We start from the raw sequence: 20,853 nt of genomic DNA, 5'->3' as shown, positions 1-20,853 counted from the left end.
AAGAAGGAATTTATGTAGTATATTCCTCTAACCCAGATAAGTATTAAGGATTAAAATTAAAATGAACACATGCAATCTGAAACAGAAATACGATAGCGGATGCACTGTACAAGAAACTGAACTGCCAGGGTGGGGGGGAAATAATTGAAGAGGGCAGATAGAAAGATGGTTAGGTACTTACAACACTGGATCTTTCTCCAGTTATTGACCAGAAAGTTTTTACCAGCAGTTCCTTGATCAATACAGAACAGTTAAAAATCTTAGAGAAACCTAGACATTTTCCCCCTGTATTTCAAATTATTTGGGTTTAGAGTATATGTACTAATAGCTTTAAAACACCATTTCAGCAGTGTTGGATTCTGTTCAGGGTCACTTATTTTATTCCACAGATTTTTCCAATCAAGTCTACGTTTTTTATTCTACACTCCTACCAGTAAGGGCTAAAGGCTGATGTCAGTTCTAACTGCATAAACTGACAGCCGTGAAATTGGTGTCCGCTCATGATAGCTACATTAATTCATAGTCAAAGTGAGATATTGGCAGGAGGAGTCTTGACTCACTTTGGAGCAAAATATCTTGAAACCAATTTCCACTACCCTCAGGAAGAATAAAGGATTGACTTTGCTGCATCACTGAAATGTCCTTCTAAGCATGACAACAGAAAAAATAGCATTGCCATCAGTTTTTTCTCTTCTCCTTTCCACATTCACAAATGCTTCAGAGGTGCATGACTAACAAATGACCTAGCTGAATTTACATTTTGTTATCAAACAAGAACTGTATCTGTGAAACATTTCTAAGATACAACCAAACACAGCTCTAGTATAATTGTCCTAAATTTGCCAACAACAAGCAACACTAGTTCCTGAGGCATCAGCAGCCTTTCTTCATCAAGAACAAGTAAGGTAACTAATGTTGATATCAAAATAAAAATTTCAGCTACTGTTCATTCCTCTGCAGCAACACACACAAAAGAGATCAAGGCAGTACTGTGCAAACAATCAGACCTCAGGATAGTCCTCCCCAATAATTACCTGCAAAAAGCTAAAAGAAGGTCACACTGCCATTGCCAAGTGTTTCCCCCTTCTTTGCGAGTGATTGCTTACAAGTTTGCATAGATCTAAAAATAGTGAACTATGGAAGACACTTCTAAAAGCCGTATCATCTCATTTTAGTCAAGAACTTTTCTTCTAACTGCAGCAGTTTTCCCACACCAATAGGTGCCACTCAGCATGTCTCGTGCCTCTTCACTTGCTCACAGAAGCGTCAGAAAGAGCAGTATGATCATCTCTTTGCTAACTAATGTGAGTTTTAACTGAAAGAAATATTTAACCTGACCATTGTGTATTTTATGTGCAGTAGTCCTAGTCCGCAAAAGCTAACTACTTAACTCTTACAAATCCCTACGAAAGAACAATAAAAATAGTGGTTGCTGCTGTCTGGCTTAAATCAGTCTGAAAGCACATTCGTGCAGGTGGGTGGAAGAGAGCAGCATATTCTCATCTCAGAATCGCAGAACAAATTTACATCGCAGGGCACCTCTGGAGATCATCTAGTCCAACTTCTGTTTATAGTAGAGCTAACTTCCAAGTGACAGCAGGTTGCTCAGTCTTGTCCATTTGCAGTTTTGAAAATCTCCAACCGAGATTCCACAACCTCTCTATGCAACCTGTTCCACGCATAATCAGTCTCATGTTTTCTTCTCTTTATCTAATCACAATTTCCTCCAGTGCATGCAGCATGTGATCTGACAAGGGTCTGGAACCATCCTATTTCCCTTCTCCCCCTCCTTCTTTTAACCACATATGCAAAAGGAAGAAGGGGAATAACCACTTCCCCCAAGCTGTTGGCTATGCTTTTCCTTGCAGGCCAGCAAGAAGTGAAGCTGTCATTACACCATTGACTTACATTTTCTCTCACCTTCCCCAGCTCCTTTTCTGCAGAGCTGCTCCCCAGGCCCCCTATCCTCAGACTACACCCAGGTGCACAACTTTGCATTTGCCTTTTCTAAACTTCCTGACATTTCTGTCAACCCATTCCTCTGTGTTGAGGTCCTTCTGAATGGCAGCCCTGCCCTCCAGTGTATGAACACACCCCAAATTTGGTGTCATCCCACAAGATGACAAAGGTACATTCTGTCTCATCATCCGTGTCCTTGATAAAGACATTAAACAGTAACGGTCCCCAAGGAATACCACTTGCACCTGGCTGCCACTCAGACTAGCTATCAACCCTTTGAGCCCAATGGTCCAGTCAGTTTTTTTCACCTACCTGATAGTCTACTTGCCCAGAGCACATCCCTCTAATTTGGCTATAAGGATACTATGTGAGATTGTGCTGAAAGCCTTACTAAGGTTATGGTAAAACAACATTCGTTGCTCTCTCCTTATTCACAGAGCTAGCCATCTCAGCCAGAAAAGTTATCTGGTTATTAAAAAAAACAATTTGCCCTTCCTAAATCTGTGACAGCTGCTCCTGATCACTTCTTGCCCTCCATGTGCCTGGAAATGGCATCCGTAACGACATGCTTCATAATCTTCCCAGTGACTGAGGTGAGGCTGACTGCCCTGCGCTCCCATAGATCCTCCTTGATTTTTCTGAGGATGGCTGCAGCATTTGTCTTTCCAATTATTAAGGACCTCTCCCAGTGATCATAACCTTTCAAAGGATGATAGAAAGCAGTCTTCCAGTAACATCAACCAGCTTCCTCAGTACTCTCAGGATATTTCCTGTCAGGCCCCATGGACCTGTATATGCTCAGTTTATCTAAGTAGTACATAACTAAGTTTTCCTCTACCATGGACAGATGCTAAATAAATCCAGATGCTCCAGATTTAAGAAGCAGCAGCATAAAATGAGAAATAGATGACTGTAGAAGTGAGGTCATTCTGAAAAGTCATTCTCTGTTAATGAAATGGTAACATTATACTATGGTGGTATTTCCAAGCTACCAAATTTTTTAAAATTGAGACAATTTTTAAATTGAAAAATCACTGCTTGAGGAACTCTCTTACAGCCAACCCGACAGCTGTGAGGAAATTTATCCTAGAACTCAATAGCTGTTTTAGTGATCACATGCTTATGAGTGTGTCATGCACCAACAGAGAAACGTCAATAAATAATAAAGTACTTGGAAATTTACAACTTCTGAAACCTGAAGTTAATCACTCCAAAAAGAAAGTGTTCAAAAGGAAAAGATAACAGAAAACTTAAAAACAAAAAAAACCCCAAAAAACCCACACACAAACAAAACAAAAAAACCCACAAAAAAACCCAAACAAAAAACAAACCAGGAGACAGAAATCAAAAATGAAAGATGGAACACTTATTAAAGAGGTAACCCTCAAGTTCATAGTAACAAACACACAGAGGGCACAAACCAAATATAAAAAGAAAAGTTAATAGCAAAGGATATAAATTCAGTAAAAAACTAATTTCAGAGAGTACAAAACATGACTTAAAGACCATGACAGCAAAGTGATAAAATTAATATAAGACAAAAGCTTGGTGGAGTACTATGCTAGTGCATTGCTTAGTAAACTGGGAACAATCAGCTGTGCGCGTGGATGCATCTGAACAGAGGAGCACACACTGAAGAACAGTGAGCAGAGGCTGTGCTTGCAGGACGGTACTTTGCCCTTGGCAGAAGGACCCTAGAGACCTGGGGTAACAGCTCTGAATTTTAGAGCCAGAGCTCCGCACCGCCACAATACTTCGAGCAATCCTTGAACGTAGCAAGAAAGTAACATTCAGCAGAAGGAATGAGATTGTGTTTAGTTTGGTGTTTGGCACTTTGGTGACCACTGCTGGAAGACTCTGCTCATCTCTGCTGGACCATTCACAAGTCATGCTCAAGTGCTGCAGCTGAGAGAGATGCAAAGCCTACTGCTGTACAGCGAGAGCCAAAGTTATTTAGCTTACAGGAGCGATACTCTGTGATAGCTGACATTAAGAGGAACTGAATCCTACTAATTGAGATCACCAAATTGAGATCACCACCACCATTTCTGCTGATATGGCAAAAATATCCGACAACTTTGCGGGCAGAGACAAACCAGTTTTCCATAAATTAATGTCTTCAGGTCAGTCACATGTAGGAGGGGGGCCACTTCCAAATTTGTGTGTTTGGGTAGGGGGGGGAAGGTTTGTGCATCCTGTGATACCTGTACACTAAGTACGCGTATCATGTGTACGAAGCTCTAAGTCCAACCACAGCTCTTGGCCTAGAAACAGGAATTAATTCAGAGGAGTCCTACTACTTTGTTATAAACATGCCTGACTAGAGGATGATCCTTCATGAATCTTATGAGCGATAAGGTAGTGTAAGCCCTCGTATGCTTATATGAGCCTATATAAGCCCTCATTATAAGATATGAAGCTATAGATACAAACAGGTTTTCATAGGTTTCATCTGTATAGTCTGATACCTTATTTGTCAGGAGCCTAACAGTACTCTATTTGTATTAGGCTAATTCAAAAGGAGTCTAAATCTAAGCTTTATGCTACCTATTCTATTCCATTAATGGCAGCATGGGAGAGTGATCCTTCAGCATCAGCACCATCTCAATCCTTGCCCCTTTATGCAAAGTGCACAGAAGCATCACATAGGTATTGAGTCCAGCTAGTCGTGCTGCAAGTTCTTCCAGATCTCAACTTCAACCCTACTAACTACAGGGTATCATGCGCTAGATACTAAAGGGAGTCACAACCAAGCAACACCTTGTTCTACAAAAGGAACCTCCCACAGAAACAGTAAGAAAAACCAAATCAAAATTCACCCAACTCCCCAAACCAAAAAAAACAAATCAATAGGGCAGGAAGCTATGACTGAAAAAGAGAAGCAGGGCTCCATCCCTGCTATTTTCCTCCTTGAAAATCTGCCTGGCTTTCACGAAAAGAAATTTCAAAAAAAGCAGATCTCCTCTCAGCAGCATGATCTCAGTGCAATGTCTTATTACATCAACATATACATTCATAAACCAAACCTCTCTGCCAAATTCATATTATAGACAATCAATGAAATTTACTTCTTGACTGAGGAACTAGTCACTACTAAAATGAGGAAATTATTTGTTAGGATACATGCTTATAAACAAAAAAATTCTGCATTACTATCTCTGTTCCAGTACCAGGCATTTTCCTCTGCAAGACCTTGAGGATATCTGTGAGTGATGGAATTACTGACCTGTAACTACTCAAAATCCACTAGGGTAGAAAATTAACACGCCATTTAAATATCCTTAAACACAAATCCATATAGTAAGAGCATGCATAGACTTACCCCCTAATACTGTAAGCTATACCCATTGCAAGACTTCTCAGCAGAAGAATCAATCTCTCTATTAGTGCCCAAAAGCATGGGTGCCTCTCTGCTCAGCTGAGCCCGACAAGAAGCCGCCCTAGCCTGAGTAATCTGCATATAAGGCAACTTGAGATGTCTATCTCCCCCGTTACGTGTCAAGGTGAGCACCTCTGTGATCAGGGCGCAGCGCAGCCCTGGAGTCACTGATTAACACAGCCATGCTGTGCAGGTCACGGGGCGATGCACGCCAGGACACTCTCGGTGCCTGGGAAGCCACGTAGGAAGAGAGAATACCTAGAACAGCCACAAAAGGCAAATGAGACTTAAAAATTAACAACACCCTTTGTAGAGAGTATCAGACTAACAGTTTTCTCTCTTTATTAATGTTTCCAGAGGCTTCCATTAAAGAAAAAAAAAAAAAAAAAGAAAAGTTTTAAAAGGTAAGTGTCCCCCCGCCCCATGCAGCCGTCCCGCAGCCTGCCTGCCAAGGCCACGAAGCAGCCGCAGGCTGCAGATGGAAGCACAGCCCTTCTGGGAGTGGCAGGTGATGGGGCCCAGACTGACAACGGAGCCATTTTCGCAACTGATGACAGAAGCTGTTTTAATAGCAAACACTAAGAGATAATGGAAAAATGTCATTAAATGCAAAACAGTGGAAGATTCAATTTACACAGGGTTTATAGACATGCACACTAATTTCTTCAAAAACTCAATACTCTTTGTTTTTTTTAATTTTAATTACTATGAAACATTGAGATGCTGCACAAGCTACTGTGACTGCACTGGACAGAAAGTGTTTTATTTATGCTGCTTTATGGCTAAAGAGATGAGAGTGGTATTCTTGATATTTTCATACATGAATATACATTGCATTTTGAATGTTTTTAAACTTAGTGAATTATTTTGATACATTGTATTAAAAATACTTTGCAAAGCTATCCCAAATGATCTACTGTCCACAGCACTCTCAAGATGCAACGCTGGTAATTATATACTATGCAATAGTGGAGCAAGAATATCACCAGCTGGTAGGATGCGATGCATTTTGCCTTGGGAAGGCATCTGAGTTTGGAGAAAACACTGACTTGTTAGGCAAAGACATGTCTTGCATTAATACGAAGGAGCGGGTCACGCATTTAATTTTTGCCCCAAGTTCTACGTGATCTTTCAGGCACCTCTGTGGTGTTGAAACAGGCATGTATGAATAGCACCAAAATGACCCAATCTTATACTACATTCAGCACTAATTTTAATCAAGATCTGAATAGGAGCTCCGACAGCAAAGATCTGGCCTGTCAGCCAGCACAGCCAAGTGCTGCTGCAACTGCTCCCTGCAGAAATTACTTTTTTGCTCATTCTAAAAAAATTAAGTATAAACCAGTTGTCAACACTTCAGTTTATATATGGATTAGGTCCCTTCACTAATCAGAACATTTCTGCTCATAAAATGACAAGTAAAGAAGCTGTTTTCCAAGTTTGCAGTAAGAAGCTTAATAGATTTACCTGTTGTACAGAGCAACAATCAGAGATGACCTCAGCTTAGCTCAGCAGCTGTATTCAACATCAGATACACTATCCCCAGAGCAGTAACTGACCTTGTGTTCTATTACAGCATCACTCCAACTCCTTGAAGTATTTACTCACACTTCAACCTAGAATTTTCTGAACCCACCCTTTTGCAATCCCCAAGGAGCCAAAGACCGGGTTCAGCAGATAGCAAGCAAACCAAAAGCCATCTTCAGCTACACTCCCGATGGCCACATTCCAGATGGATTAAATCTCTCCCCCTCCTCCCCTGGGTCAGCAACTTCCATACTACTGGTCTGCTCAAAGCACTCATTTCTAAAATACTCAACAAACACTTAAACCAACACACATGCTACAAACTTGAAAATAAAATTAAATATTCTGAAAAATTATTTAAAAAACGAAAAAAAATGACCACATCTTAAGAGACACCTCTGAGACTGATCACCAGTTCAGATTCTTCCTTCCTCGTATCTAATTCACCAGAAGAGTGATCACCGATTTCCCTATTTTGGTTCATTAACAGACTGGGGAGTTGCTTTAGCTCACTTCTAGCAAAAGGAGGATCAGGGGTTTTGCCACTGCGCCCTTTTTCCCCTTTGCCTCACTTCCTAGACTACATCTAAACCCCAGATCAACCCCCAGTGCTTTTATCCTACGTTAGCTGCAGGTATATTGCTCTTTTCGTCTTCCAAGTGGCACCGGATCCCTCTCTCCTTCCCGCTGGGAGACATCTTAGACCAGCAACAAACACTGCTTTCTCTCTCTGGCATGCAATGAAACGAAGGCACCCTTCTCCTCATCTCAGCGTCCTTGCTGCGTTTCACACCTTGGACCATGTAGGGAAAGTCAGATTCAACTCTAGAAAGCACTACACAGTTAAAAAAACAGAGACACAAACATGTTTTCGTGCTATGCACTGCAGATTACCTTTCCCGAGGAACAGCAAACCAGTACTCTGGTTGCTTTATCTTTTTACTGTACTGTTGAGACATGGTGGTGCTCTGAGACGCAAAGGACTTTCTCATGGGCTTGCCTACTTTAATGCACAGAAACATTGGAGGAGTCTTGCTCTTCTCCTCTTTTGAAGGAAGCATATCTGAATGAGAGACAAAAGAAATGGACTACTTACAGGAAGGTACAAATACTGCAGCTGATAAAACATTGTCACAAAGATTAATAATCTTGTGCAAAGGCATACTCAGAGGCACCGTACACAGCATTAAACCTGACATGTCATGCAATGGCAAAACTAGTTTAATAAATCCTTTTTCATCCTAAACTGTGGCCATTTATTCCCATTTTGTCACAGCCTGTATTCCCCTCAGCTGTACAGCTATGTGCAGAATAGCCCTGTGAAACAATCAGTAAGATGATCAGGCTGAGTGCAAACTGCAACATGAAGCAGGCAAGTAAAGGGGACAGTGTTTGACTGAGTCCAGGAAACCCATCCAGCCAAAGGGTAACCCTGCACACACACACAAAGCCTGATCAGTTCCCCAACTCTGACGGTCAGACAGCCATACAAACACCTTTTGTCTGTACAAGACAGGGTCAAGCCTAACAGCGGTTCAAGTTAATTATATTGCTAGTGCAACAAGAAAATTCCTTATTAGACTATAGCCTCAATCATACTGAAGTTGCCTCATTCATCTTAGGAGTACACTGACAGCCATCGTTTTTTGTTTCTTTTTTTTTTTTTCCCCTCCCTTTCTCTCCCAATGAGGACGATCACCAAATACAATCAGTGAGATATAAACCCTTCCAAAAGAAAGGAAAAATCATTTTAAGAACAACTGTTTTTAAAATAAAGACTTCAACTCTAGTCAGCCCCCACCACCTGATGTGAATCAAGGGTACGTCCACTGGTTCATTAAACTATCAAGAGGGGAGCATCAGCGCTCCAGGATGGACTAGTGCTTAGAGGCGCTGGGCTGTAGCAGGAATAGTACTATGTGTACACGCTACCTAAGCTGAGATTTCATTTTGTTACTTACTTTCCAGTAACAGCCTGAATTTATGATAATCAGGACAAAATGATCAGTCAGTTAAGACCCTACATATATTCTTATTTATCACTCCTTTAAGGGTTCCCACAGCATGAAAGACACCGGACAAATGCAAATAGTGTCAAGAATACTTTGGTACCCACCGTTCATAGCAATGCACTACTAGTTTGGATACTATTAGAAATACAGACAGACTTCACTGAAGCAACAAAAGTTACGAATATGGAGTGACAATTCCTAGGCCATGAAATGTCCCTGTCAATACTGCAACTGCATGACATTTCACTGTCCTTCCTAAAGCCAGTAAACAGAGGTGAACATTATATAAACAGTGATCACTGAATATGGAAAGAGCACACAAGCTACTTATCAAAATATCAGCTTATGGATTTGAAGTTTGTTTTTTTTTTTTCTTCTAAATAGCAGATAATATAAAAATACCATATACAAGAGTAAAAAAGATAAAAGACCAGGTATTATAGAAAGAGGAAATTTAGAGCAAAAGGCTATCAATTCAAAGGTTACCGTCATAATGCTGTCCAAGTCTCAGAGGAAACAAGGATAACCACAGACCTACCTTCAATTGGCACTTGAATTTTCTGCAGCAGCCACAGTCTGATTTCTGATTGATTGTCTAACTGTGTTTCTTGACAGGTCTTGTCTATAGTTGGTACTAATGAAGAGTCCACAGACTCTTTCAGATCCTTTTCCTCTGCTGCTGCTGAGCTGATTTCTAATGAAGGTGCTTTCCTTTCAACACAGCAGGAATCAAGCTCCATACTTTTAACTGTATGGACTTCATTAGCTTGGGACTTTGAACAGCTAAGTGTAAGGTCTATGCCAATTGCTTTATTGTTTTCACCTTTCTGGATTTCAGCCTTGTGTAAGTCTTCAGATGACTGAGACCCATTCCCATCTTTATTGAGGTAAAATTCAATAAGTTTATCTTTCTCTAGCTCTTTCTTAGTGTCCAATGCAGTCTCCACCTTACCTGTCGGGGAACTGACACATTTGTTTACTTCTGGAATAACATCTTGTTTTTCACACAGCTCTAAGTCTAAGTCAGCTTTAGGTTCAACACTGTCCTTTTTTTCCAAGGAATCAACTGTCAAGTGCTCCTGGACTTCTGTAGTGGGTTTGGTTACCTGCTGCTTAGTTCTCCCCAACTCCCTGGGGTCAGCCAGTAAGCCTTCCATTACTGAGATTTTCTTGCCCAACCCTCTATCCATACGAGATGATGTCTTTTCCAGCTCAATGAAGTCATCCTCTCCTTCTCCCAAAAAAGATTTTTCTTTGGTTTTGATGTCTGAAGCATTCTTTTCTCCAGAAGGCTTCTTGGCACATGGATCTGCAGCAAACTTTTCCAAATGTTCAGTGGCAGTGATGTTGCTGGGAAACTCCAGCGACTTTGATTTGATTGAGCCTGTACTCTCAGATGGCTGAAGAACTTCAAAATCAGCAGACTTCTCCTTATCTGAAGGCTTTATCTGTTCGGCACCCAGAGCAATGGATGGATCCTCATTCTGCTGCCTCTTTTCCTTGCTAAGTGATTTGAATTTGCTGAAAGGATTGATATCTTTCTCAGAGGATAGGTCTTCCCATTCTCCTGGCCTGTACAGAGGACAAAGATCCTTTGGTATGTCACTGTCAGGGAAAATGATGGATGTACATAGGATGTTAAAAGCAAAATGGAAACAGAAAAAAAAATATGAAAAGGAAAAAAAATAAATAATATACCAACTTAACTTAAGCTCTGAAACTCAACAAAAAATTACTTTCTCCAAAATAAACATACATCAGTGGAAATAAGTGACTAAAGAAAATGGAGAAAAATGAGGAAAGAATAATACCGAGAAAAAAAATGAGTAAACCACTTGGCAGAATACGCCACATGGGTGAAGAAATGGTACACAGGTAACAACAATGTGCAAGTCATCAGAAGTTCAGTAACCAAAAAACTACAGATACAGCTAAATGTATTTAGCTGCTGGTATTTGATTCATACCATATTAATATTATTATTTCCCACACCTGACAAGGAGTCAGTACAAATGTACTTTCGAGAAGAGCGCAAATTGGAGATAAGCCGTACCCCTGTTTGAACATGTTTACTGCAAAAACAGTAACAAGCAAGAGTTGGGTTTTTTTCCTTTTCTTTTCTCCCCATTACTCAAATGTACTGCTTGAATGCAGACTTGCCCGAAGATTTCATTCTATAATTGTCCTGCTTTAAAAAATTTCAAAATGGAAAATTCTTAAAAACTTAACAACATAGAACTTCAGCTGTTAATTACTGCTAAAAAGTCTGAGGTAAATGAGAATACAAGATTCTCATCACTAAAAAGTTACTAGGAAGCTACTAGATACTCTAGTAATGAGCATAAAGCAAGTATCTGGAAAGTTTTTCCTGAAGTGAGAAAATGGGAGAGAAGTAGATGAATTTCACTGATCAAACAGGTATTGCCTACAAGGACAAACTTGCTTAGAACAAATATATAAGCAGTGCCTAGACTACTTATAAATGAAAGTAACCCACCCAGAAAGTCTGTTACGCATTACAAATCCTAACTCCCAAAACATTCCTGGTTCTTAAGTGGAAGTATTCCACAGACTGGTATTTCTGTAAGTCCTGAAGATGGCAGTTAAGGTGCTGTTATAATCTAAAGTTCTAAATACTCCTCTCACAACAGTCCACAACAAATGGTCCAAATCTAACCCTCCTCACTTCCACTGCAATAACCCAAGAGACCGGGCAGTGCAAGAGCCCAACCATGGCATGCCACCAATGCTTTTAATTACTGTTTTTTTACGGATCTCCTTTGCACTGTGGTTCCCATATTCATGACCCATTTCTCTTTACTGCCACTGAAGTGTTCTAAAAAGAAAGCCAAAGAACAGCACAAATGAATCATTCCTTTGGTGGCACTTTCCTCCCTTGGTTTGTTTTATTCTGCTGCATTAAAACTCTACTCTTTCAACCCCCCATTTCCATGACCCTTACTGAAAAATCTGTAAATGTAAGTTCAGGGAAGAACACTCCTTACGATGGCAATGCGTCTTTAATCTTCATGTGAGAGATATCATTGTAGAGAGCTATCGATACAACTTCCTCCATGGGGCAGATGAGCCCATATTCTTCACAGCCATTCTCAATCACCAAAGGATCTGACTTATGTGGGTCAAACATGATGTTGTTTGGAGTGACTATCATGACCCCTCCAACTACACCCTAAAATAGGAGAAGGAAGAGTTAGCATATCACAAGTAATTAATTTATCATTTGGTATTGGATTTTTGGCTACTGGCCTAAAAAGAAAAATCTCTCTCCTGCCTCTTTATACCCCATCATGCAATGTTTGCTAATGAAATATTTTGGCTTCAAACCGTGTTAAGTCAGATACTGTAAGGAGAGTACGTTACTTAGTGACACCCAAGCTCCTGGCTGATAAGGAAGAAGAACATGTGAACTATTCAATTTCCAGTGCTGTCTGCTACAAGCTAAAACTGCAGATTGGTAATCAATCTCTGACAAAATAGGTTAGTGGATTTAAAAAAAAAAAAAACCACAAAGTACAATTTTATTCTAGATGCAGCCACCCTCATACAATACATGAATTTACATGCAACCAGCGCACCTGAAGGCAGTCCTACTCATGGAAATGTCATAGTTACTATGCTAAGCTACATTACAGGCCTCCTTGATCTACTCTCCAAGAGCTACATGCAAAAAGCTTCTATATATAGGGACCTGATATGAAAGAGCTTCTCCCCAGTCTGGAAGCAGCTTCTACCACTGATCCAAGCATATTTTGCACAGCCATAGAAGATGCATTTAATTCTTCAAAAAGTACACTAGCCACAGATTCAGTAAGAGGCTGCATCAGCCGTTACTCAGCATTCAACCTATGGCAACTGACCATTTTTCACGGTTTAAAAAGATTTCCAGAGTCTTCCTCCTGCTACAAAATTCACCAGACCAACTCCAAAGCTGTGCATAAATCATGACATCTGACAAACAGGAGCTGCTGATCAACAGGAATGACCCACACTGTAGATACTACTCATTATCCAAGGTCATGCGCAAGGCAAGTCAAGGAAGGCTAACAAATAGGCAGGTAAAGGACCACAAACTTGGTTTGTTTGGTTTTGTTTTTTTTTTTTTTTTAAATCAGGGAGATGCCAAGCTGATGGCCTGGCACTGGCAAGTGGGCCCACTCCTTTGTAAAGCAAAGTCTGTATGTACTTCCCATTTGCTTCTGTATGACTCACATACACAAGCCTGGTTTGTGTTTGGATGAAAGAATCAGAATCCAAGTGCAGAGGCTACTTTCACAGGTATGTAACACTATTTAGCCAGAAGAGCAATAGTAGCCTGTACTTCTGAGCCAGCCACTGAAGGAAGCAAGGCAACAAGGGATTTTAGCTACACTGGCAAAGAAGCCATCCCACTTTTGATTGTTCTGACTAGAAATTACTTTTTCAGTCCTACAGCCATAAAATTGGCAATCTGTATCCTCTGCACATTGCAAGCATCACATAACAAAGCGACAGTATTGCCCTAATTTATATGCAAGACATAAAGTAGCCCTCTACTACTTTCTACAGAACAGCAGACTAAAAAATTGCAGAGTGGTTAAATGCAGCCTACATCCACTCGGTGTGAACAGAAGCCAAACACTGTAGGTGTAAACACATTCATCTTACAGAAGTCAGGACTAAGGGAAAAATCTGTTTAAACTACAATGGTTGGCATCTCCAGTATTATAAATACCAGAGAACTTGAAAAGCCAAACATGCAGACATCTAACTGAAATCAGAGTCAACAGGAGTAGATATATCAAACTAGACAGTTCAAGACAACAGTGTCTTGCAACCTTGAGAAGAAAAGAGGGCTAAAATACTGCCCAAGCTTTATGCCTTCACTTCTAAAACAGCTGCTGTAAAACTTAGGGTTTCAGTCCCAGTGGGAACTTGTATGTTATAAGAACACTTGCAAGAAAAAGAAAGAAAAGGTCATATCATGCAATATTTATCTTTTTATTAGGGTTTGCATGACATTCATTAGCAAGTGCAGAAGCATCATGGCCAAATTTGGAAACACTGCCCTGGAAACAGTTAAAATTTAGCTTAAAGTCATAAATGAGATAGATAGGCATGTGCTTGTTTTATAAAGTTGTTGCAAAATTTGATGGAACTGGACAACTAATCCTGATATGTCACAACTCTAAAGTGCAGTTTTGTCTGTGTATCTAGCAATACACTCTTAAAGAGATAATTCTGGTAAGACATGGTAAGGGAATGAAGATGCGTATTCTTTCATAATGCAATTATCATAACAGATTAAATAACTGAAAGAACAAAATGATATAGCATTATCATCATGGTACCAATAAACACAGCAGTGGTAGATAAAGCCACCAAACATTTACATTCTTTACAAATGGGGAGCATATTTGACTCTCCCAGTATTCATCTCCCACTTATCCAAACAGATTTTGCTTTTAAAGAATCTTAAGCAATGCCTAACAGCCAGGTTCCACCTACCTTACCATCGGTGAAGTAGCGACAATTCATTTTTAAAAATTTAACAACCACAGGCTCATCCTCTTCTGAAGTAGATGACAGGACTCTCTCAACTGGTTTGAAGGCCTTTCTTGCCAAATCAGCATCCTTAAAAAAAGAAAAAGTTCAGTGCAGAGCAACAGGACTAGAAACATATACTTTTAGATTTTGGGCAACTAAAAGGCCAGGTTCAATCAGCTATTTTCCCTTTGCTTAAGGAAGAAAAGTGGTGGTCATGTATATACATACATACATAAACTTCCTACAGTATCCTGTATGGAAGAAAAAGCTCCTAACATTACGAAAAACCTCCATACAAATAACTGGCAAGAAATTAAAAAATGCCAAGGCAAGTCAGCTCACCAAATTTCAGTGAGGTACTCTCATTAACAGAGGGCCAGTCCTGCCACCTCATCTACACTGAAGACCTCTGCACACAGTGCACTGGTGTGATTCCCAGTGCAGGTGGCACAGAGGTGTAAGACTAAGGTAGTACACTTATTCACTCCAGGCTTCTCTCCACTTTCCTTTTCATTAGTTATAGATTTGAAATGTCTAACTGCTTTAACATCAACGACAGCTAAACTCCCTAAAACTACTATCTAAAATCATCATGGCCAACCACCCTTCTAAGGAAAATGAAAGATCAGCTATGCCAAGGCCCTTCACAAAGATTAAATCCAGCAGCCTTGTCTATATAAGACAAGTCTATGTATGGGTACCACCATAATACACTTAACTAGAAAGAAACTGGCTGCTCAGACTCAACTAACAGCCTCCGTGCTCAGGGATCCCAGTGCAGAATCAAGGCTCTGGACTGCAGAGCAGCACAGAAATCTCCAGGTTGAAACGCTAAATAATTCTTCATATTTAACTTTCTTTTAGAAACTATACACTACACCACTTCCAATTGCTTTGATAAGACTCTGGGCCCACCTGGACTTGTACTGGGTTTCTACACTCAGACAGAATTCCCGTAATTTGGCATATTTTAAAGAGATGGTAAATTTTCTAGCACAGCAAATTAAAATTAATGTTACTCAGTACTAACAACACTACACACAACATCTGAACTGTAACCTCAAAAAACTGCTATTTACACAGCTCTGAATCTCAGCTTCAGAATCAGAAATTATTTTGTGAGCGTAAGACCAGTGAACCAATGTTTGACTTACAGGGAGTTTATCATATTCGGCATCTGATGATGAAGGAGAAACGGGAGCACCAGTACTGAAAGAAGACAGCCTCGCAGCACTTGTTTCTGGAACAAAGAGAATCTAAATACAAACACATATGTCAAAACAGTAAGACACAAGCTTTAAAAAGTTACTCACTATAGACACTACATTCTACTAGAAAGACAACCCAATATTGATTACTCATGATTGCAATGCACTCCTTAACAACTACTTATTCTGGAGTCTTTCTTCATAGGTGGCAATGCAGAGCCCATCCAGGTCTAATTAATTACAGGATCTAGCTCTTCATTCTCTTTTGCAGCACAGGCAAGAAAATAAAACATTTTCCACAGAATGAAAACCTCCTTTTTTCCCCAAAGATACAACATCAGGTTGACTTGCAACTATGACAACTACAAAATAAGTAACAAGTTAATGACCGTTAATAGTCATTTTACAGTAACAGCTAACTGGTCCAAAGAGAAGGCTATTGTTGAAGATTGGGGATTTTTAGTGCTTGAAGTTTGTAACACTTTGCTACAGGTTGTCTGTTTCCAAAAACATACTTGCATCTCTAAATTTAAGAAAATATTCCTTATATGAACCAGCATTTTAGCATCATGTACTACATTTAAAACCAAACCCTTACACTAATATAAGTGTATATAAAAACATAATGCTTTGTTTGAATTTTCACATTCACTCACAGTGAACATCCAAGATTTTTAGTACAGCAGTACTAAAAGTGCAGTACAGCTTTGGACCTCCACCCCAAATAAAAACACAGATCCATTTGCTGTAACTGTCAGAGCAAAGAAAGATACTTCTAAAATAAAAAAAAATGTTCACAGTTTAGTTTTAAACTAAAAAAGTTCAGAAAAATAAAACCATTTTGCTTATCCCAGCTTTTGTCTGCTGTGTATTCTTAGCAAGTCGCACCATCTTTTTGTGCCTCAGTTTCCCCATCTGCAAATATGCATACTTTAATTTCTTCGTGTCTGTGAAGCAGAAATAAAGATCTGCGCTTTGTGAACGAGGTGTTGGCCTTCACATTTGCATTTCCATTACCTGCCTTTCCCAAAAATAGTCTATCTCCATTTATTTCCCATCTTACAGGAGAATGGCTCATCCCCAACATAATGGCAAACAGCCATTTCAATTACTGTACCTAACTCTCTAATTCTTTAATGTATTATATAGAGCATTTATCTAGGCTGTTCAAGAATTCGACTCTGTTGGAACAGCTACATTACCCTCTTGAGCTTCAGAGTCATCTTTAAGCTTTAATGACAGTAAATAAATAACAGAAGTCAGATATAGCAATTAAAAAGCTCCCTCCCCCAACTCCAGGTAATGATCTAGTGAGTTCCCCTTTGAGGGATTTAAATTACTGTCCATTATCCTTGTATCCAAGTACCTAAAAGATATGTGAAAGTAGTAAAAAGCTTTTAAATACATAGCAAATAATCAGGTTTCACATCTTAAAAAAACATAAAAGACTTACCTGGCCTGGCACAATCGTCTGCGTGAAAAGCTTATTGAGCTCCACAAGCTTGTTTGGGGTGATGTTAAACTTTAATGCTATGCTGTTTATGGTGTCCTGATTTCCAGCCTGAAGAAAGAGTTGAAGCTTAAGATACCATAGTGAACACATTCAGCACACCAGCTGAACTAAAATCATCTAATAGACTGTTTGCAGGGAACAGATTTGATGATCCCAACACACTTCCTGTTTAATAGCTTACAGGTGAAGCAAACATTAATTAAAAAAAAAAAATTCTCTCATGCTATACAGTAGATAAAATGGAGAGGTGTTACAGATGTCCCTTTCCTTTTCTCCTAAAACTTTAAAGCAGTATCACCTTATTCAGAACTGGTCTGGCAAGTACAGAAAGGACGCACACTGGAAAGTTCATTACACCTTCAGCAGTCGCAGCACGTCAGGCATTTGTGCTGCCCCCAGCTGAGGCACAAGCTTTCCACAGTCCCTCCGCGTGATGGAAGGTGGGGTGCAGCCCCCGCTCAGGGACCTGGCCGGCTCACACAGAGACTTTCCAGGCAGAGCCAGTCCTCTGGGCCACCACAGCAGCACACTGCTGCCCTGCTCCAGCTTAGAGAAAGAGGTCTCGCGTCATCTCAGGATCAAGCACAGGCCAACTACTTGATGACCTAAGCAACACTGTGGAATGGAAGTATTTTTCAGAATATGAAAACTGACTGCCCTACTCCAGAGCCATCGTGCAGAAGTAAAAATAGGACTGACAGCTGCGAGAAGAGGCAGAGGACCTGGGTTGAACAGTGGTTCAGGACGTCAGCCTAGCTCTCCCCACACAATGACATCTGGAGCAATCCCTATTGAGAGGGATACAAACTGCAGCCAGTATTCACCTAGTGCTTTCAGTTTTGTGACACTGGCTCCCTCTCGACCTCAACAACTCCACTTTCAAAATGCAGACATGAACAAAGCACACACCAATACTTACAGTATATTCTATGGTACCATGGGGTTTCTGAGAAACCATTTTTTTCTCTTTCTTCTCATTGGTTTTGTTTTGATTGTCATCTAAGGAGAAAAAAAAATTATTCAAGTAATTGACCTTCAAGATGTTTGCCTATCAACATGGTTTGAAAGAGATCTGCAGCTGCGAACAGGAACAAGAGGACACATCAAAAATATCTATTAGGCCTTAAAATTGCATTGCAAGGCAAGCAAAACTTCATCAAGTACAGCAGGTTTAGTAGTCATTCAGGAACTCTGCAAGAGTAATACATACATGAGAGCACACTGATACAGAACTACTCCCATGTTTTTCTCTGTGATTCCTACACAATTCAGCTGTTGGATACAAGTATTTTGTGTGATGAGCTGAGGTAGAAACCAGCAGATGAATGTATGCATGGATACTGCATCGGTACAACTGCAACAAATAGTGGTTAATCACCACTTCACCACCAGTACGTCATATTTAAATACTATTTTAAACTCTGAAGGTAAAAGTATGTATGCCCAGAGTTGGGCAAAACATGCATGCATATAGTATACAGTCAAGCACTGGAAAGCACAAGGCTTGTTCAGAAGACCTTTTCAATCAGCTGCAGTACACAAAACTCACTGTACTTACAGAAACGCTTGCGGGACCTGAAAGGCACAGGTAAGCTCTCAGCAGCGTGAGCAGGGTTGCTATTTCCAGTTCTCACCACAGCAGAGGGTGAGCAAGGCCGAGGACCAGGGAGGATGCCAACTGCCCAGCCAGCCCCCCAGCCCCATGGGGCTAACCTTCCACATCCAGACCCATGTACCTGGCGGGGGTGAGGGCGGCACGCAGCCCCAGCTCCAGGAGTGGGGTTGGGGCGCAGCAAGGCCGAGCATGGCTGCCCTGCTCGCCCAGCCTGCTCGGGCCCGGCCCCTCGGAAAGGTCCTGCTGCCTCCGTCAGGGTGCTGCAGCCCAGCCGAAACGGAGAGAGGTGAGAAAGCAAGGCAGGGCTGGGCCCGGCAAATCCAGCAGCCAGGGCCAGGAGTGGGGAGACGCTGCCCTCCTGGGGTTCCCGTGGTCCAAGCCAGCAGCTCCAGAAGGTCAGGGAGGGAAGAATGGGAAACGGCAGCGCAGGGCCTCTGGCTTGCATTCAGGCTTTGCTGCAACCTTTCCTATTTCCAGAGAGCAAGAGGCAGATAGTAAAAAGAAGGGCGAGGACTCGCCTGCCCCACTGTAATGTACACAAGGAGAAAGGAGGGGCCTGGAAGTGTGCTGCACCTGACCCTTCTGCCAGCCCATTTCCACAGCGAGATTAATGCTGGGAGCTGCCTCAGCGTCTTCCAAAAGCTACACAGAGACCGTCTCCTTCAGTCAACAGAGACCCACGAGAGCCCAGCCTGGGGCACACAGCTCAGCGTACATCCAGGCCTTACTGCAGGGGTACCCCACCCACCACCTGCCAGGGACGCAGCCGCGAGGAGTGCTATGGTTAGTGACATCACCGACAGCAAAGGCGTTTTTCCCACAACTTGATACAGTCAGAAAGCATGCAAGGACTAAACACAAACAATTTAAGTACATGTGGATAATACACATGACTCGAAGGACAGAAGTAGGAAGAGGAAGATCAGGACGATGTTGGCTTTTCCCCTGATCGCATTTCGGAACAGAGCATCACTCAATGATCTCAGACATTTCACCTCTGAGACTGGAGATCCATAGTAAACTTTTCATTAGCATTCTTGCTGCCTTTTTCTGACCATTGGTATTTCCACCATTGTCACACCATTTTCCTCTGATCAAAATCAAAGCAGTCTGTGGTGAAGGATGGAAAAACGGGTAATGACGAGTTTAGCAGAGCACAGTATTAAACCATCAGAAACACAATGCCAATATGACAGACAAAGAAGTGGCAAACAGTGGATGTCTCCTTAATCCATTATTTATGTACAACTGCCGATATGGACACAATCCTGCCTGAAGAAACTCCCCCAACTAACAATGAGTGAGTTCACACTATTTTGTGCTACTCAGAAGATACCACGTCAACTACTCCAGGATAACTAGAACTATGTATCACACCCACACAGGCAAACTACCTAAGCTGCCTGTGACCTATCACTGGAGAGACATGAAAGGTTTACAGGTAGACTTCATCTTCTAGTAAATCATTTTGTCTAGCTCGAAAACGTAGACAAGTTTTCAGATACATTAACTCTTGCTTAGCTCCAAAACAGCACACAAAGTAGGAAACCATTAAGAACAATTATTTCACATGAACTAGACATGCATCAGTAAGATTTTGGGCTGGGGTGGAATAAAAACAAAGTAGCTCGGAGAGATGTACAGGGAGAGGGAGAGATTTTGTACCTGCTGAATGTGAAAAAGTTCAAGTCTGTGTGTGGATGGGAGGAGTAATAATATGCAATAAGCAGTTTCTCTGCAGAGCCTATGAAGTTTAGTATTAGTTAAGTATTTTTGTTCCAAAGCTCTGTCTTTGGAAGGTGGGATAGTGACTAAGAGCTGACCATGACAGCAACCACTATGCCACCGTGGCATAAGACGACCAAAAAATACTCTAACAATACAGATAACTTTCCCCTCTACAGCTTCCTACCTGGGAGGGGATGTTCCTCTCTCTCACACCTCTCTCCCCACCCTGTAAAATGCAATGTAACTGTGTAAGTTTGGAGTTTAAAAAATACTATTCACTGAAAAGTTATAACCTGAAATACTGTGCTGCAAGGAGACATACAATACGCTATAGTTCTTGGCTGACAGGATTGTGGGACTGTTTGTTT

The 20,853-nt window shown here is 41.0% G+C and overlaps 1 protein-coding gene across 1 annotated transcript in view; it reads right to left on the bottom strand.

Annotated features, from left to right (window-relative positions):
- Positions 1-20,853, bottom strand: part of NCOA7 (nuclear receptor coactivator 7) — a gene marked incomplete at its 3' end in the record, with an annotated part of 90,683 nt that overhangs the window by 8,527 nt on the left and 61,303 nt on the right. Inside the window, exons 4-10 of the mRNA XM_081998051.1 lie at positions 18,062-18,141; positions 17,083-17,190; positions 15,576-15,677; positions 14,383-14,508; positions 11,883-12,067; positions 9,416-10,482; positions 7,760-7,928 (exon numbers count right to left, since the gene is read on the bottom strand). Of these exons, the coding sequence (XP_081854177.1) occupies positions 7,760-7,928; positions 9,416-10,482; positions 11,883-12,067; positions 14,383-14,508; positions 15,576-15,677; positions 17,083-17,190; positions 18,062-18,141 (1,837 nt within the window). The remainder of the gene's footprint in view (positions 1-7,759; positions 7,929-9,415; positions 10,483-11,882; positions 12,068-14,382; positions 14,509-15,575; positions 15,678-17,082; positions 17,191-18,061; positions 18,142-20,853) is intronic.

This window comes from Phaethon aethereus (assembly GCF_964289735.1).
Source record: "Phaethon aethereus genome assembly, chromosome: 3".
Classification (NCBI taxonomy): domain Eukaryota; kingdom Metazoa; phylum Chordata; class Aves; order Phaethontiformes; family Phaethontidae; genus Phaethon; species Phaethon aethereus.
Note: the sequence above shows the minus strand (reverse complement) of the source record. Positions and strands in the feature narration are given on the sequence as shown.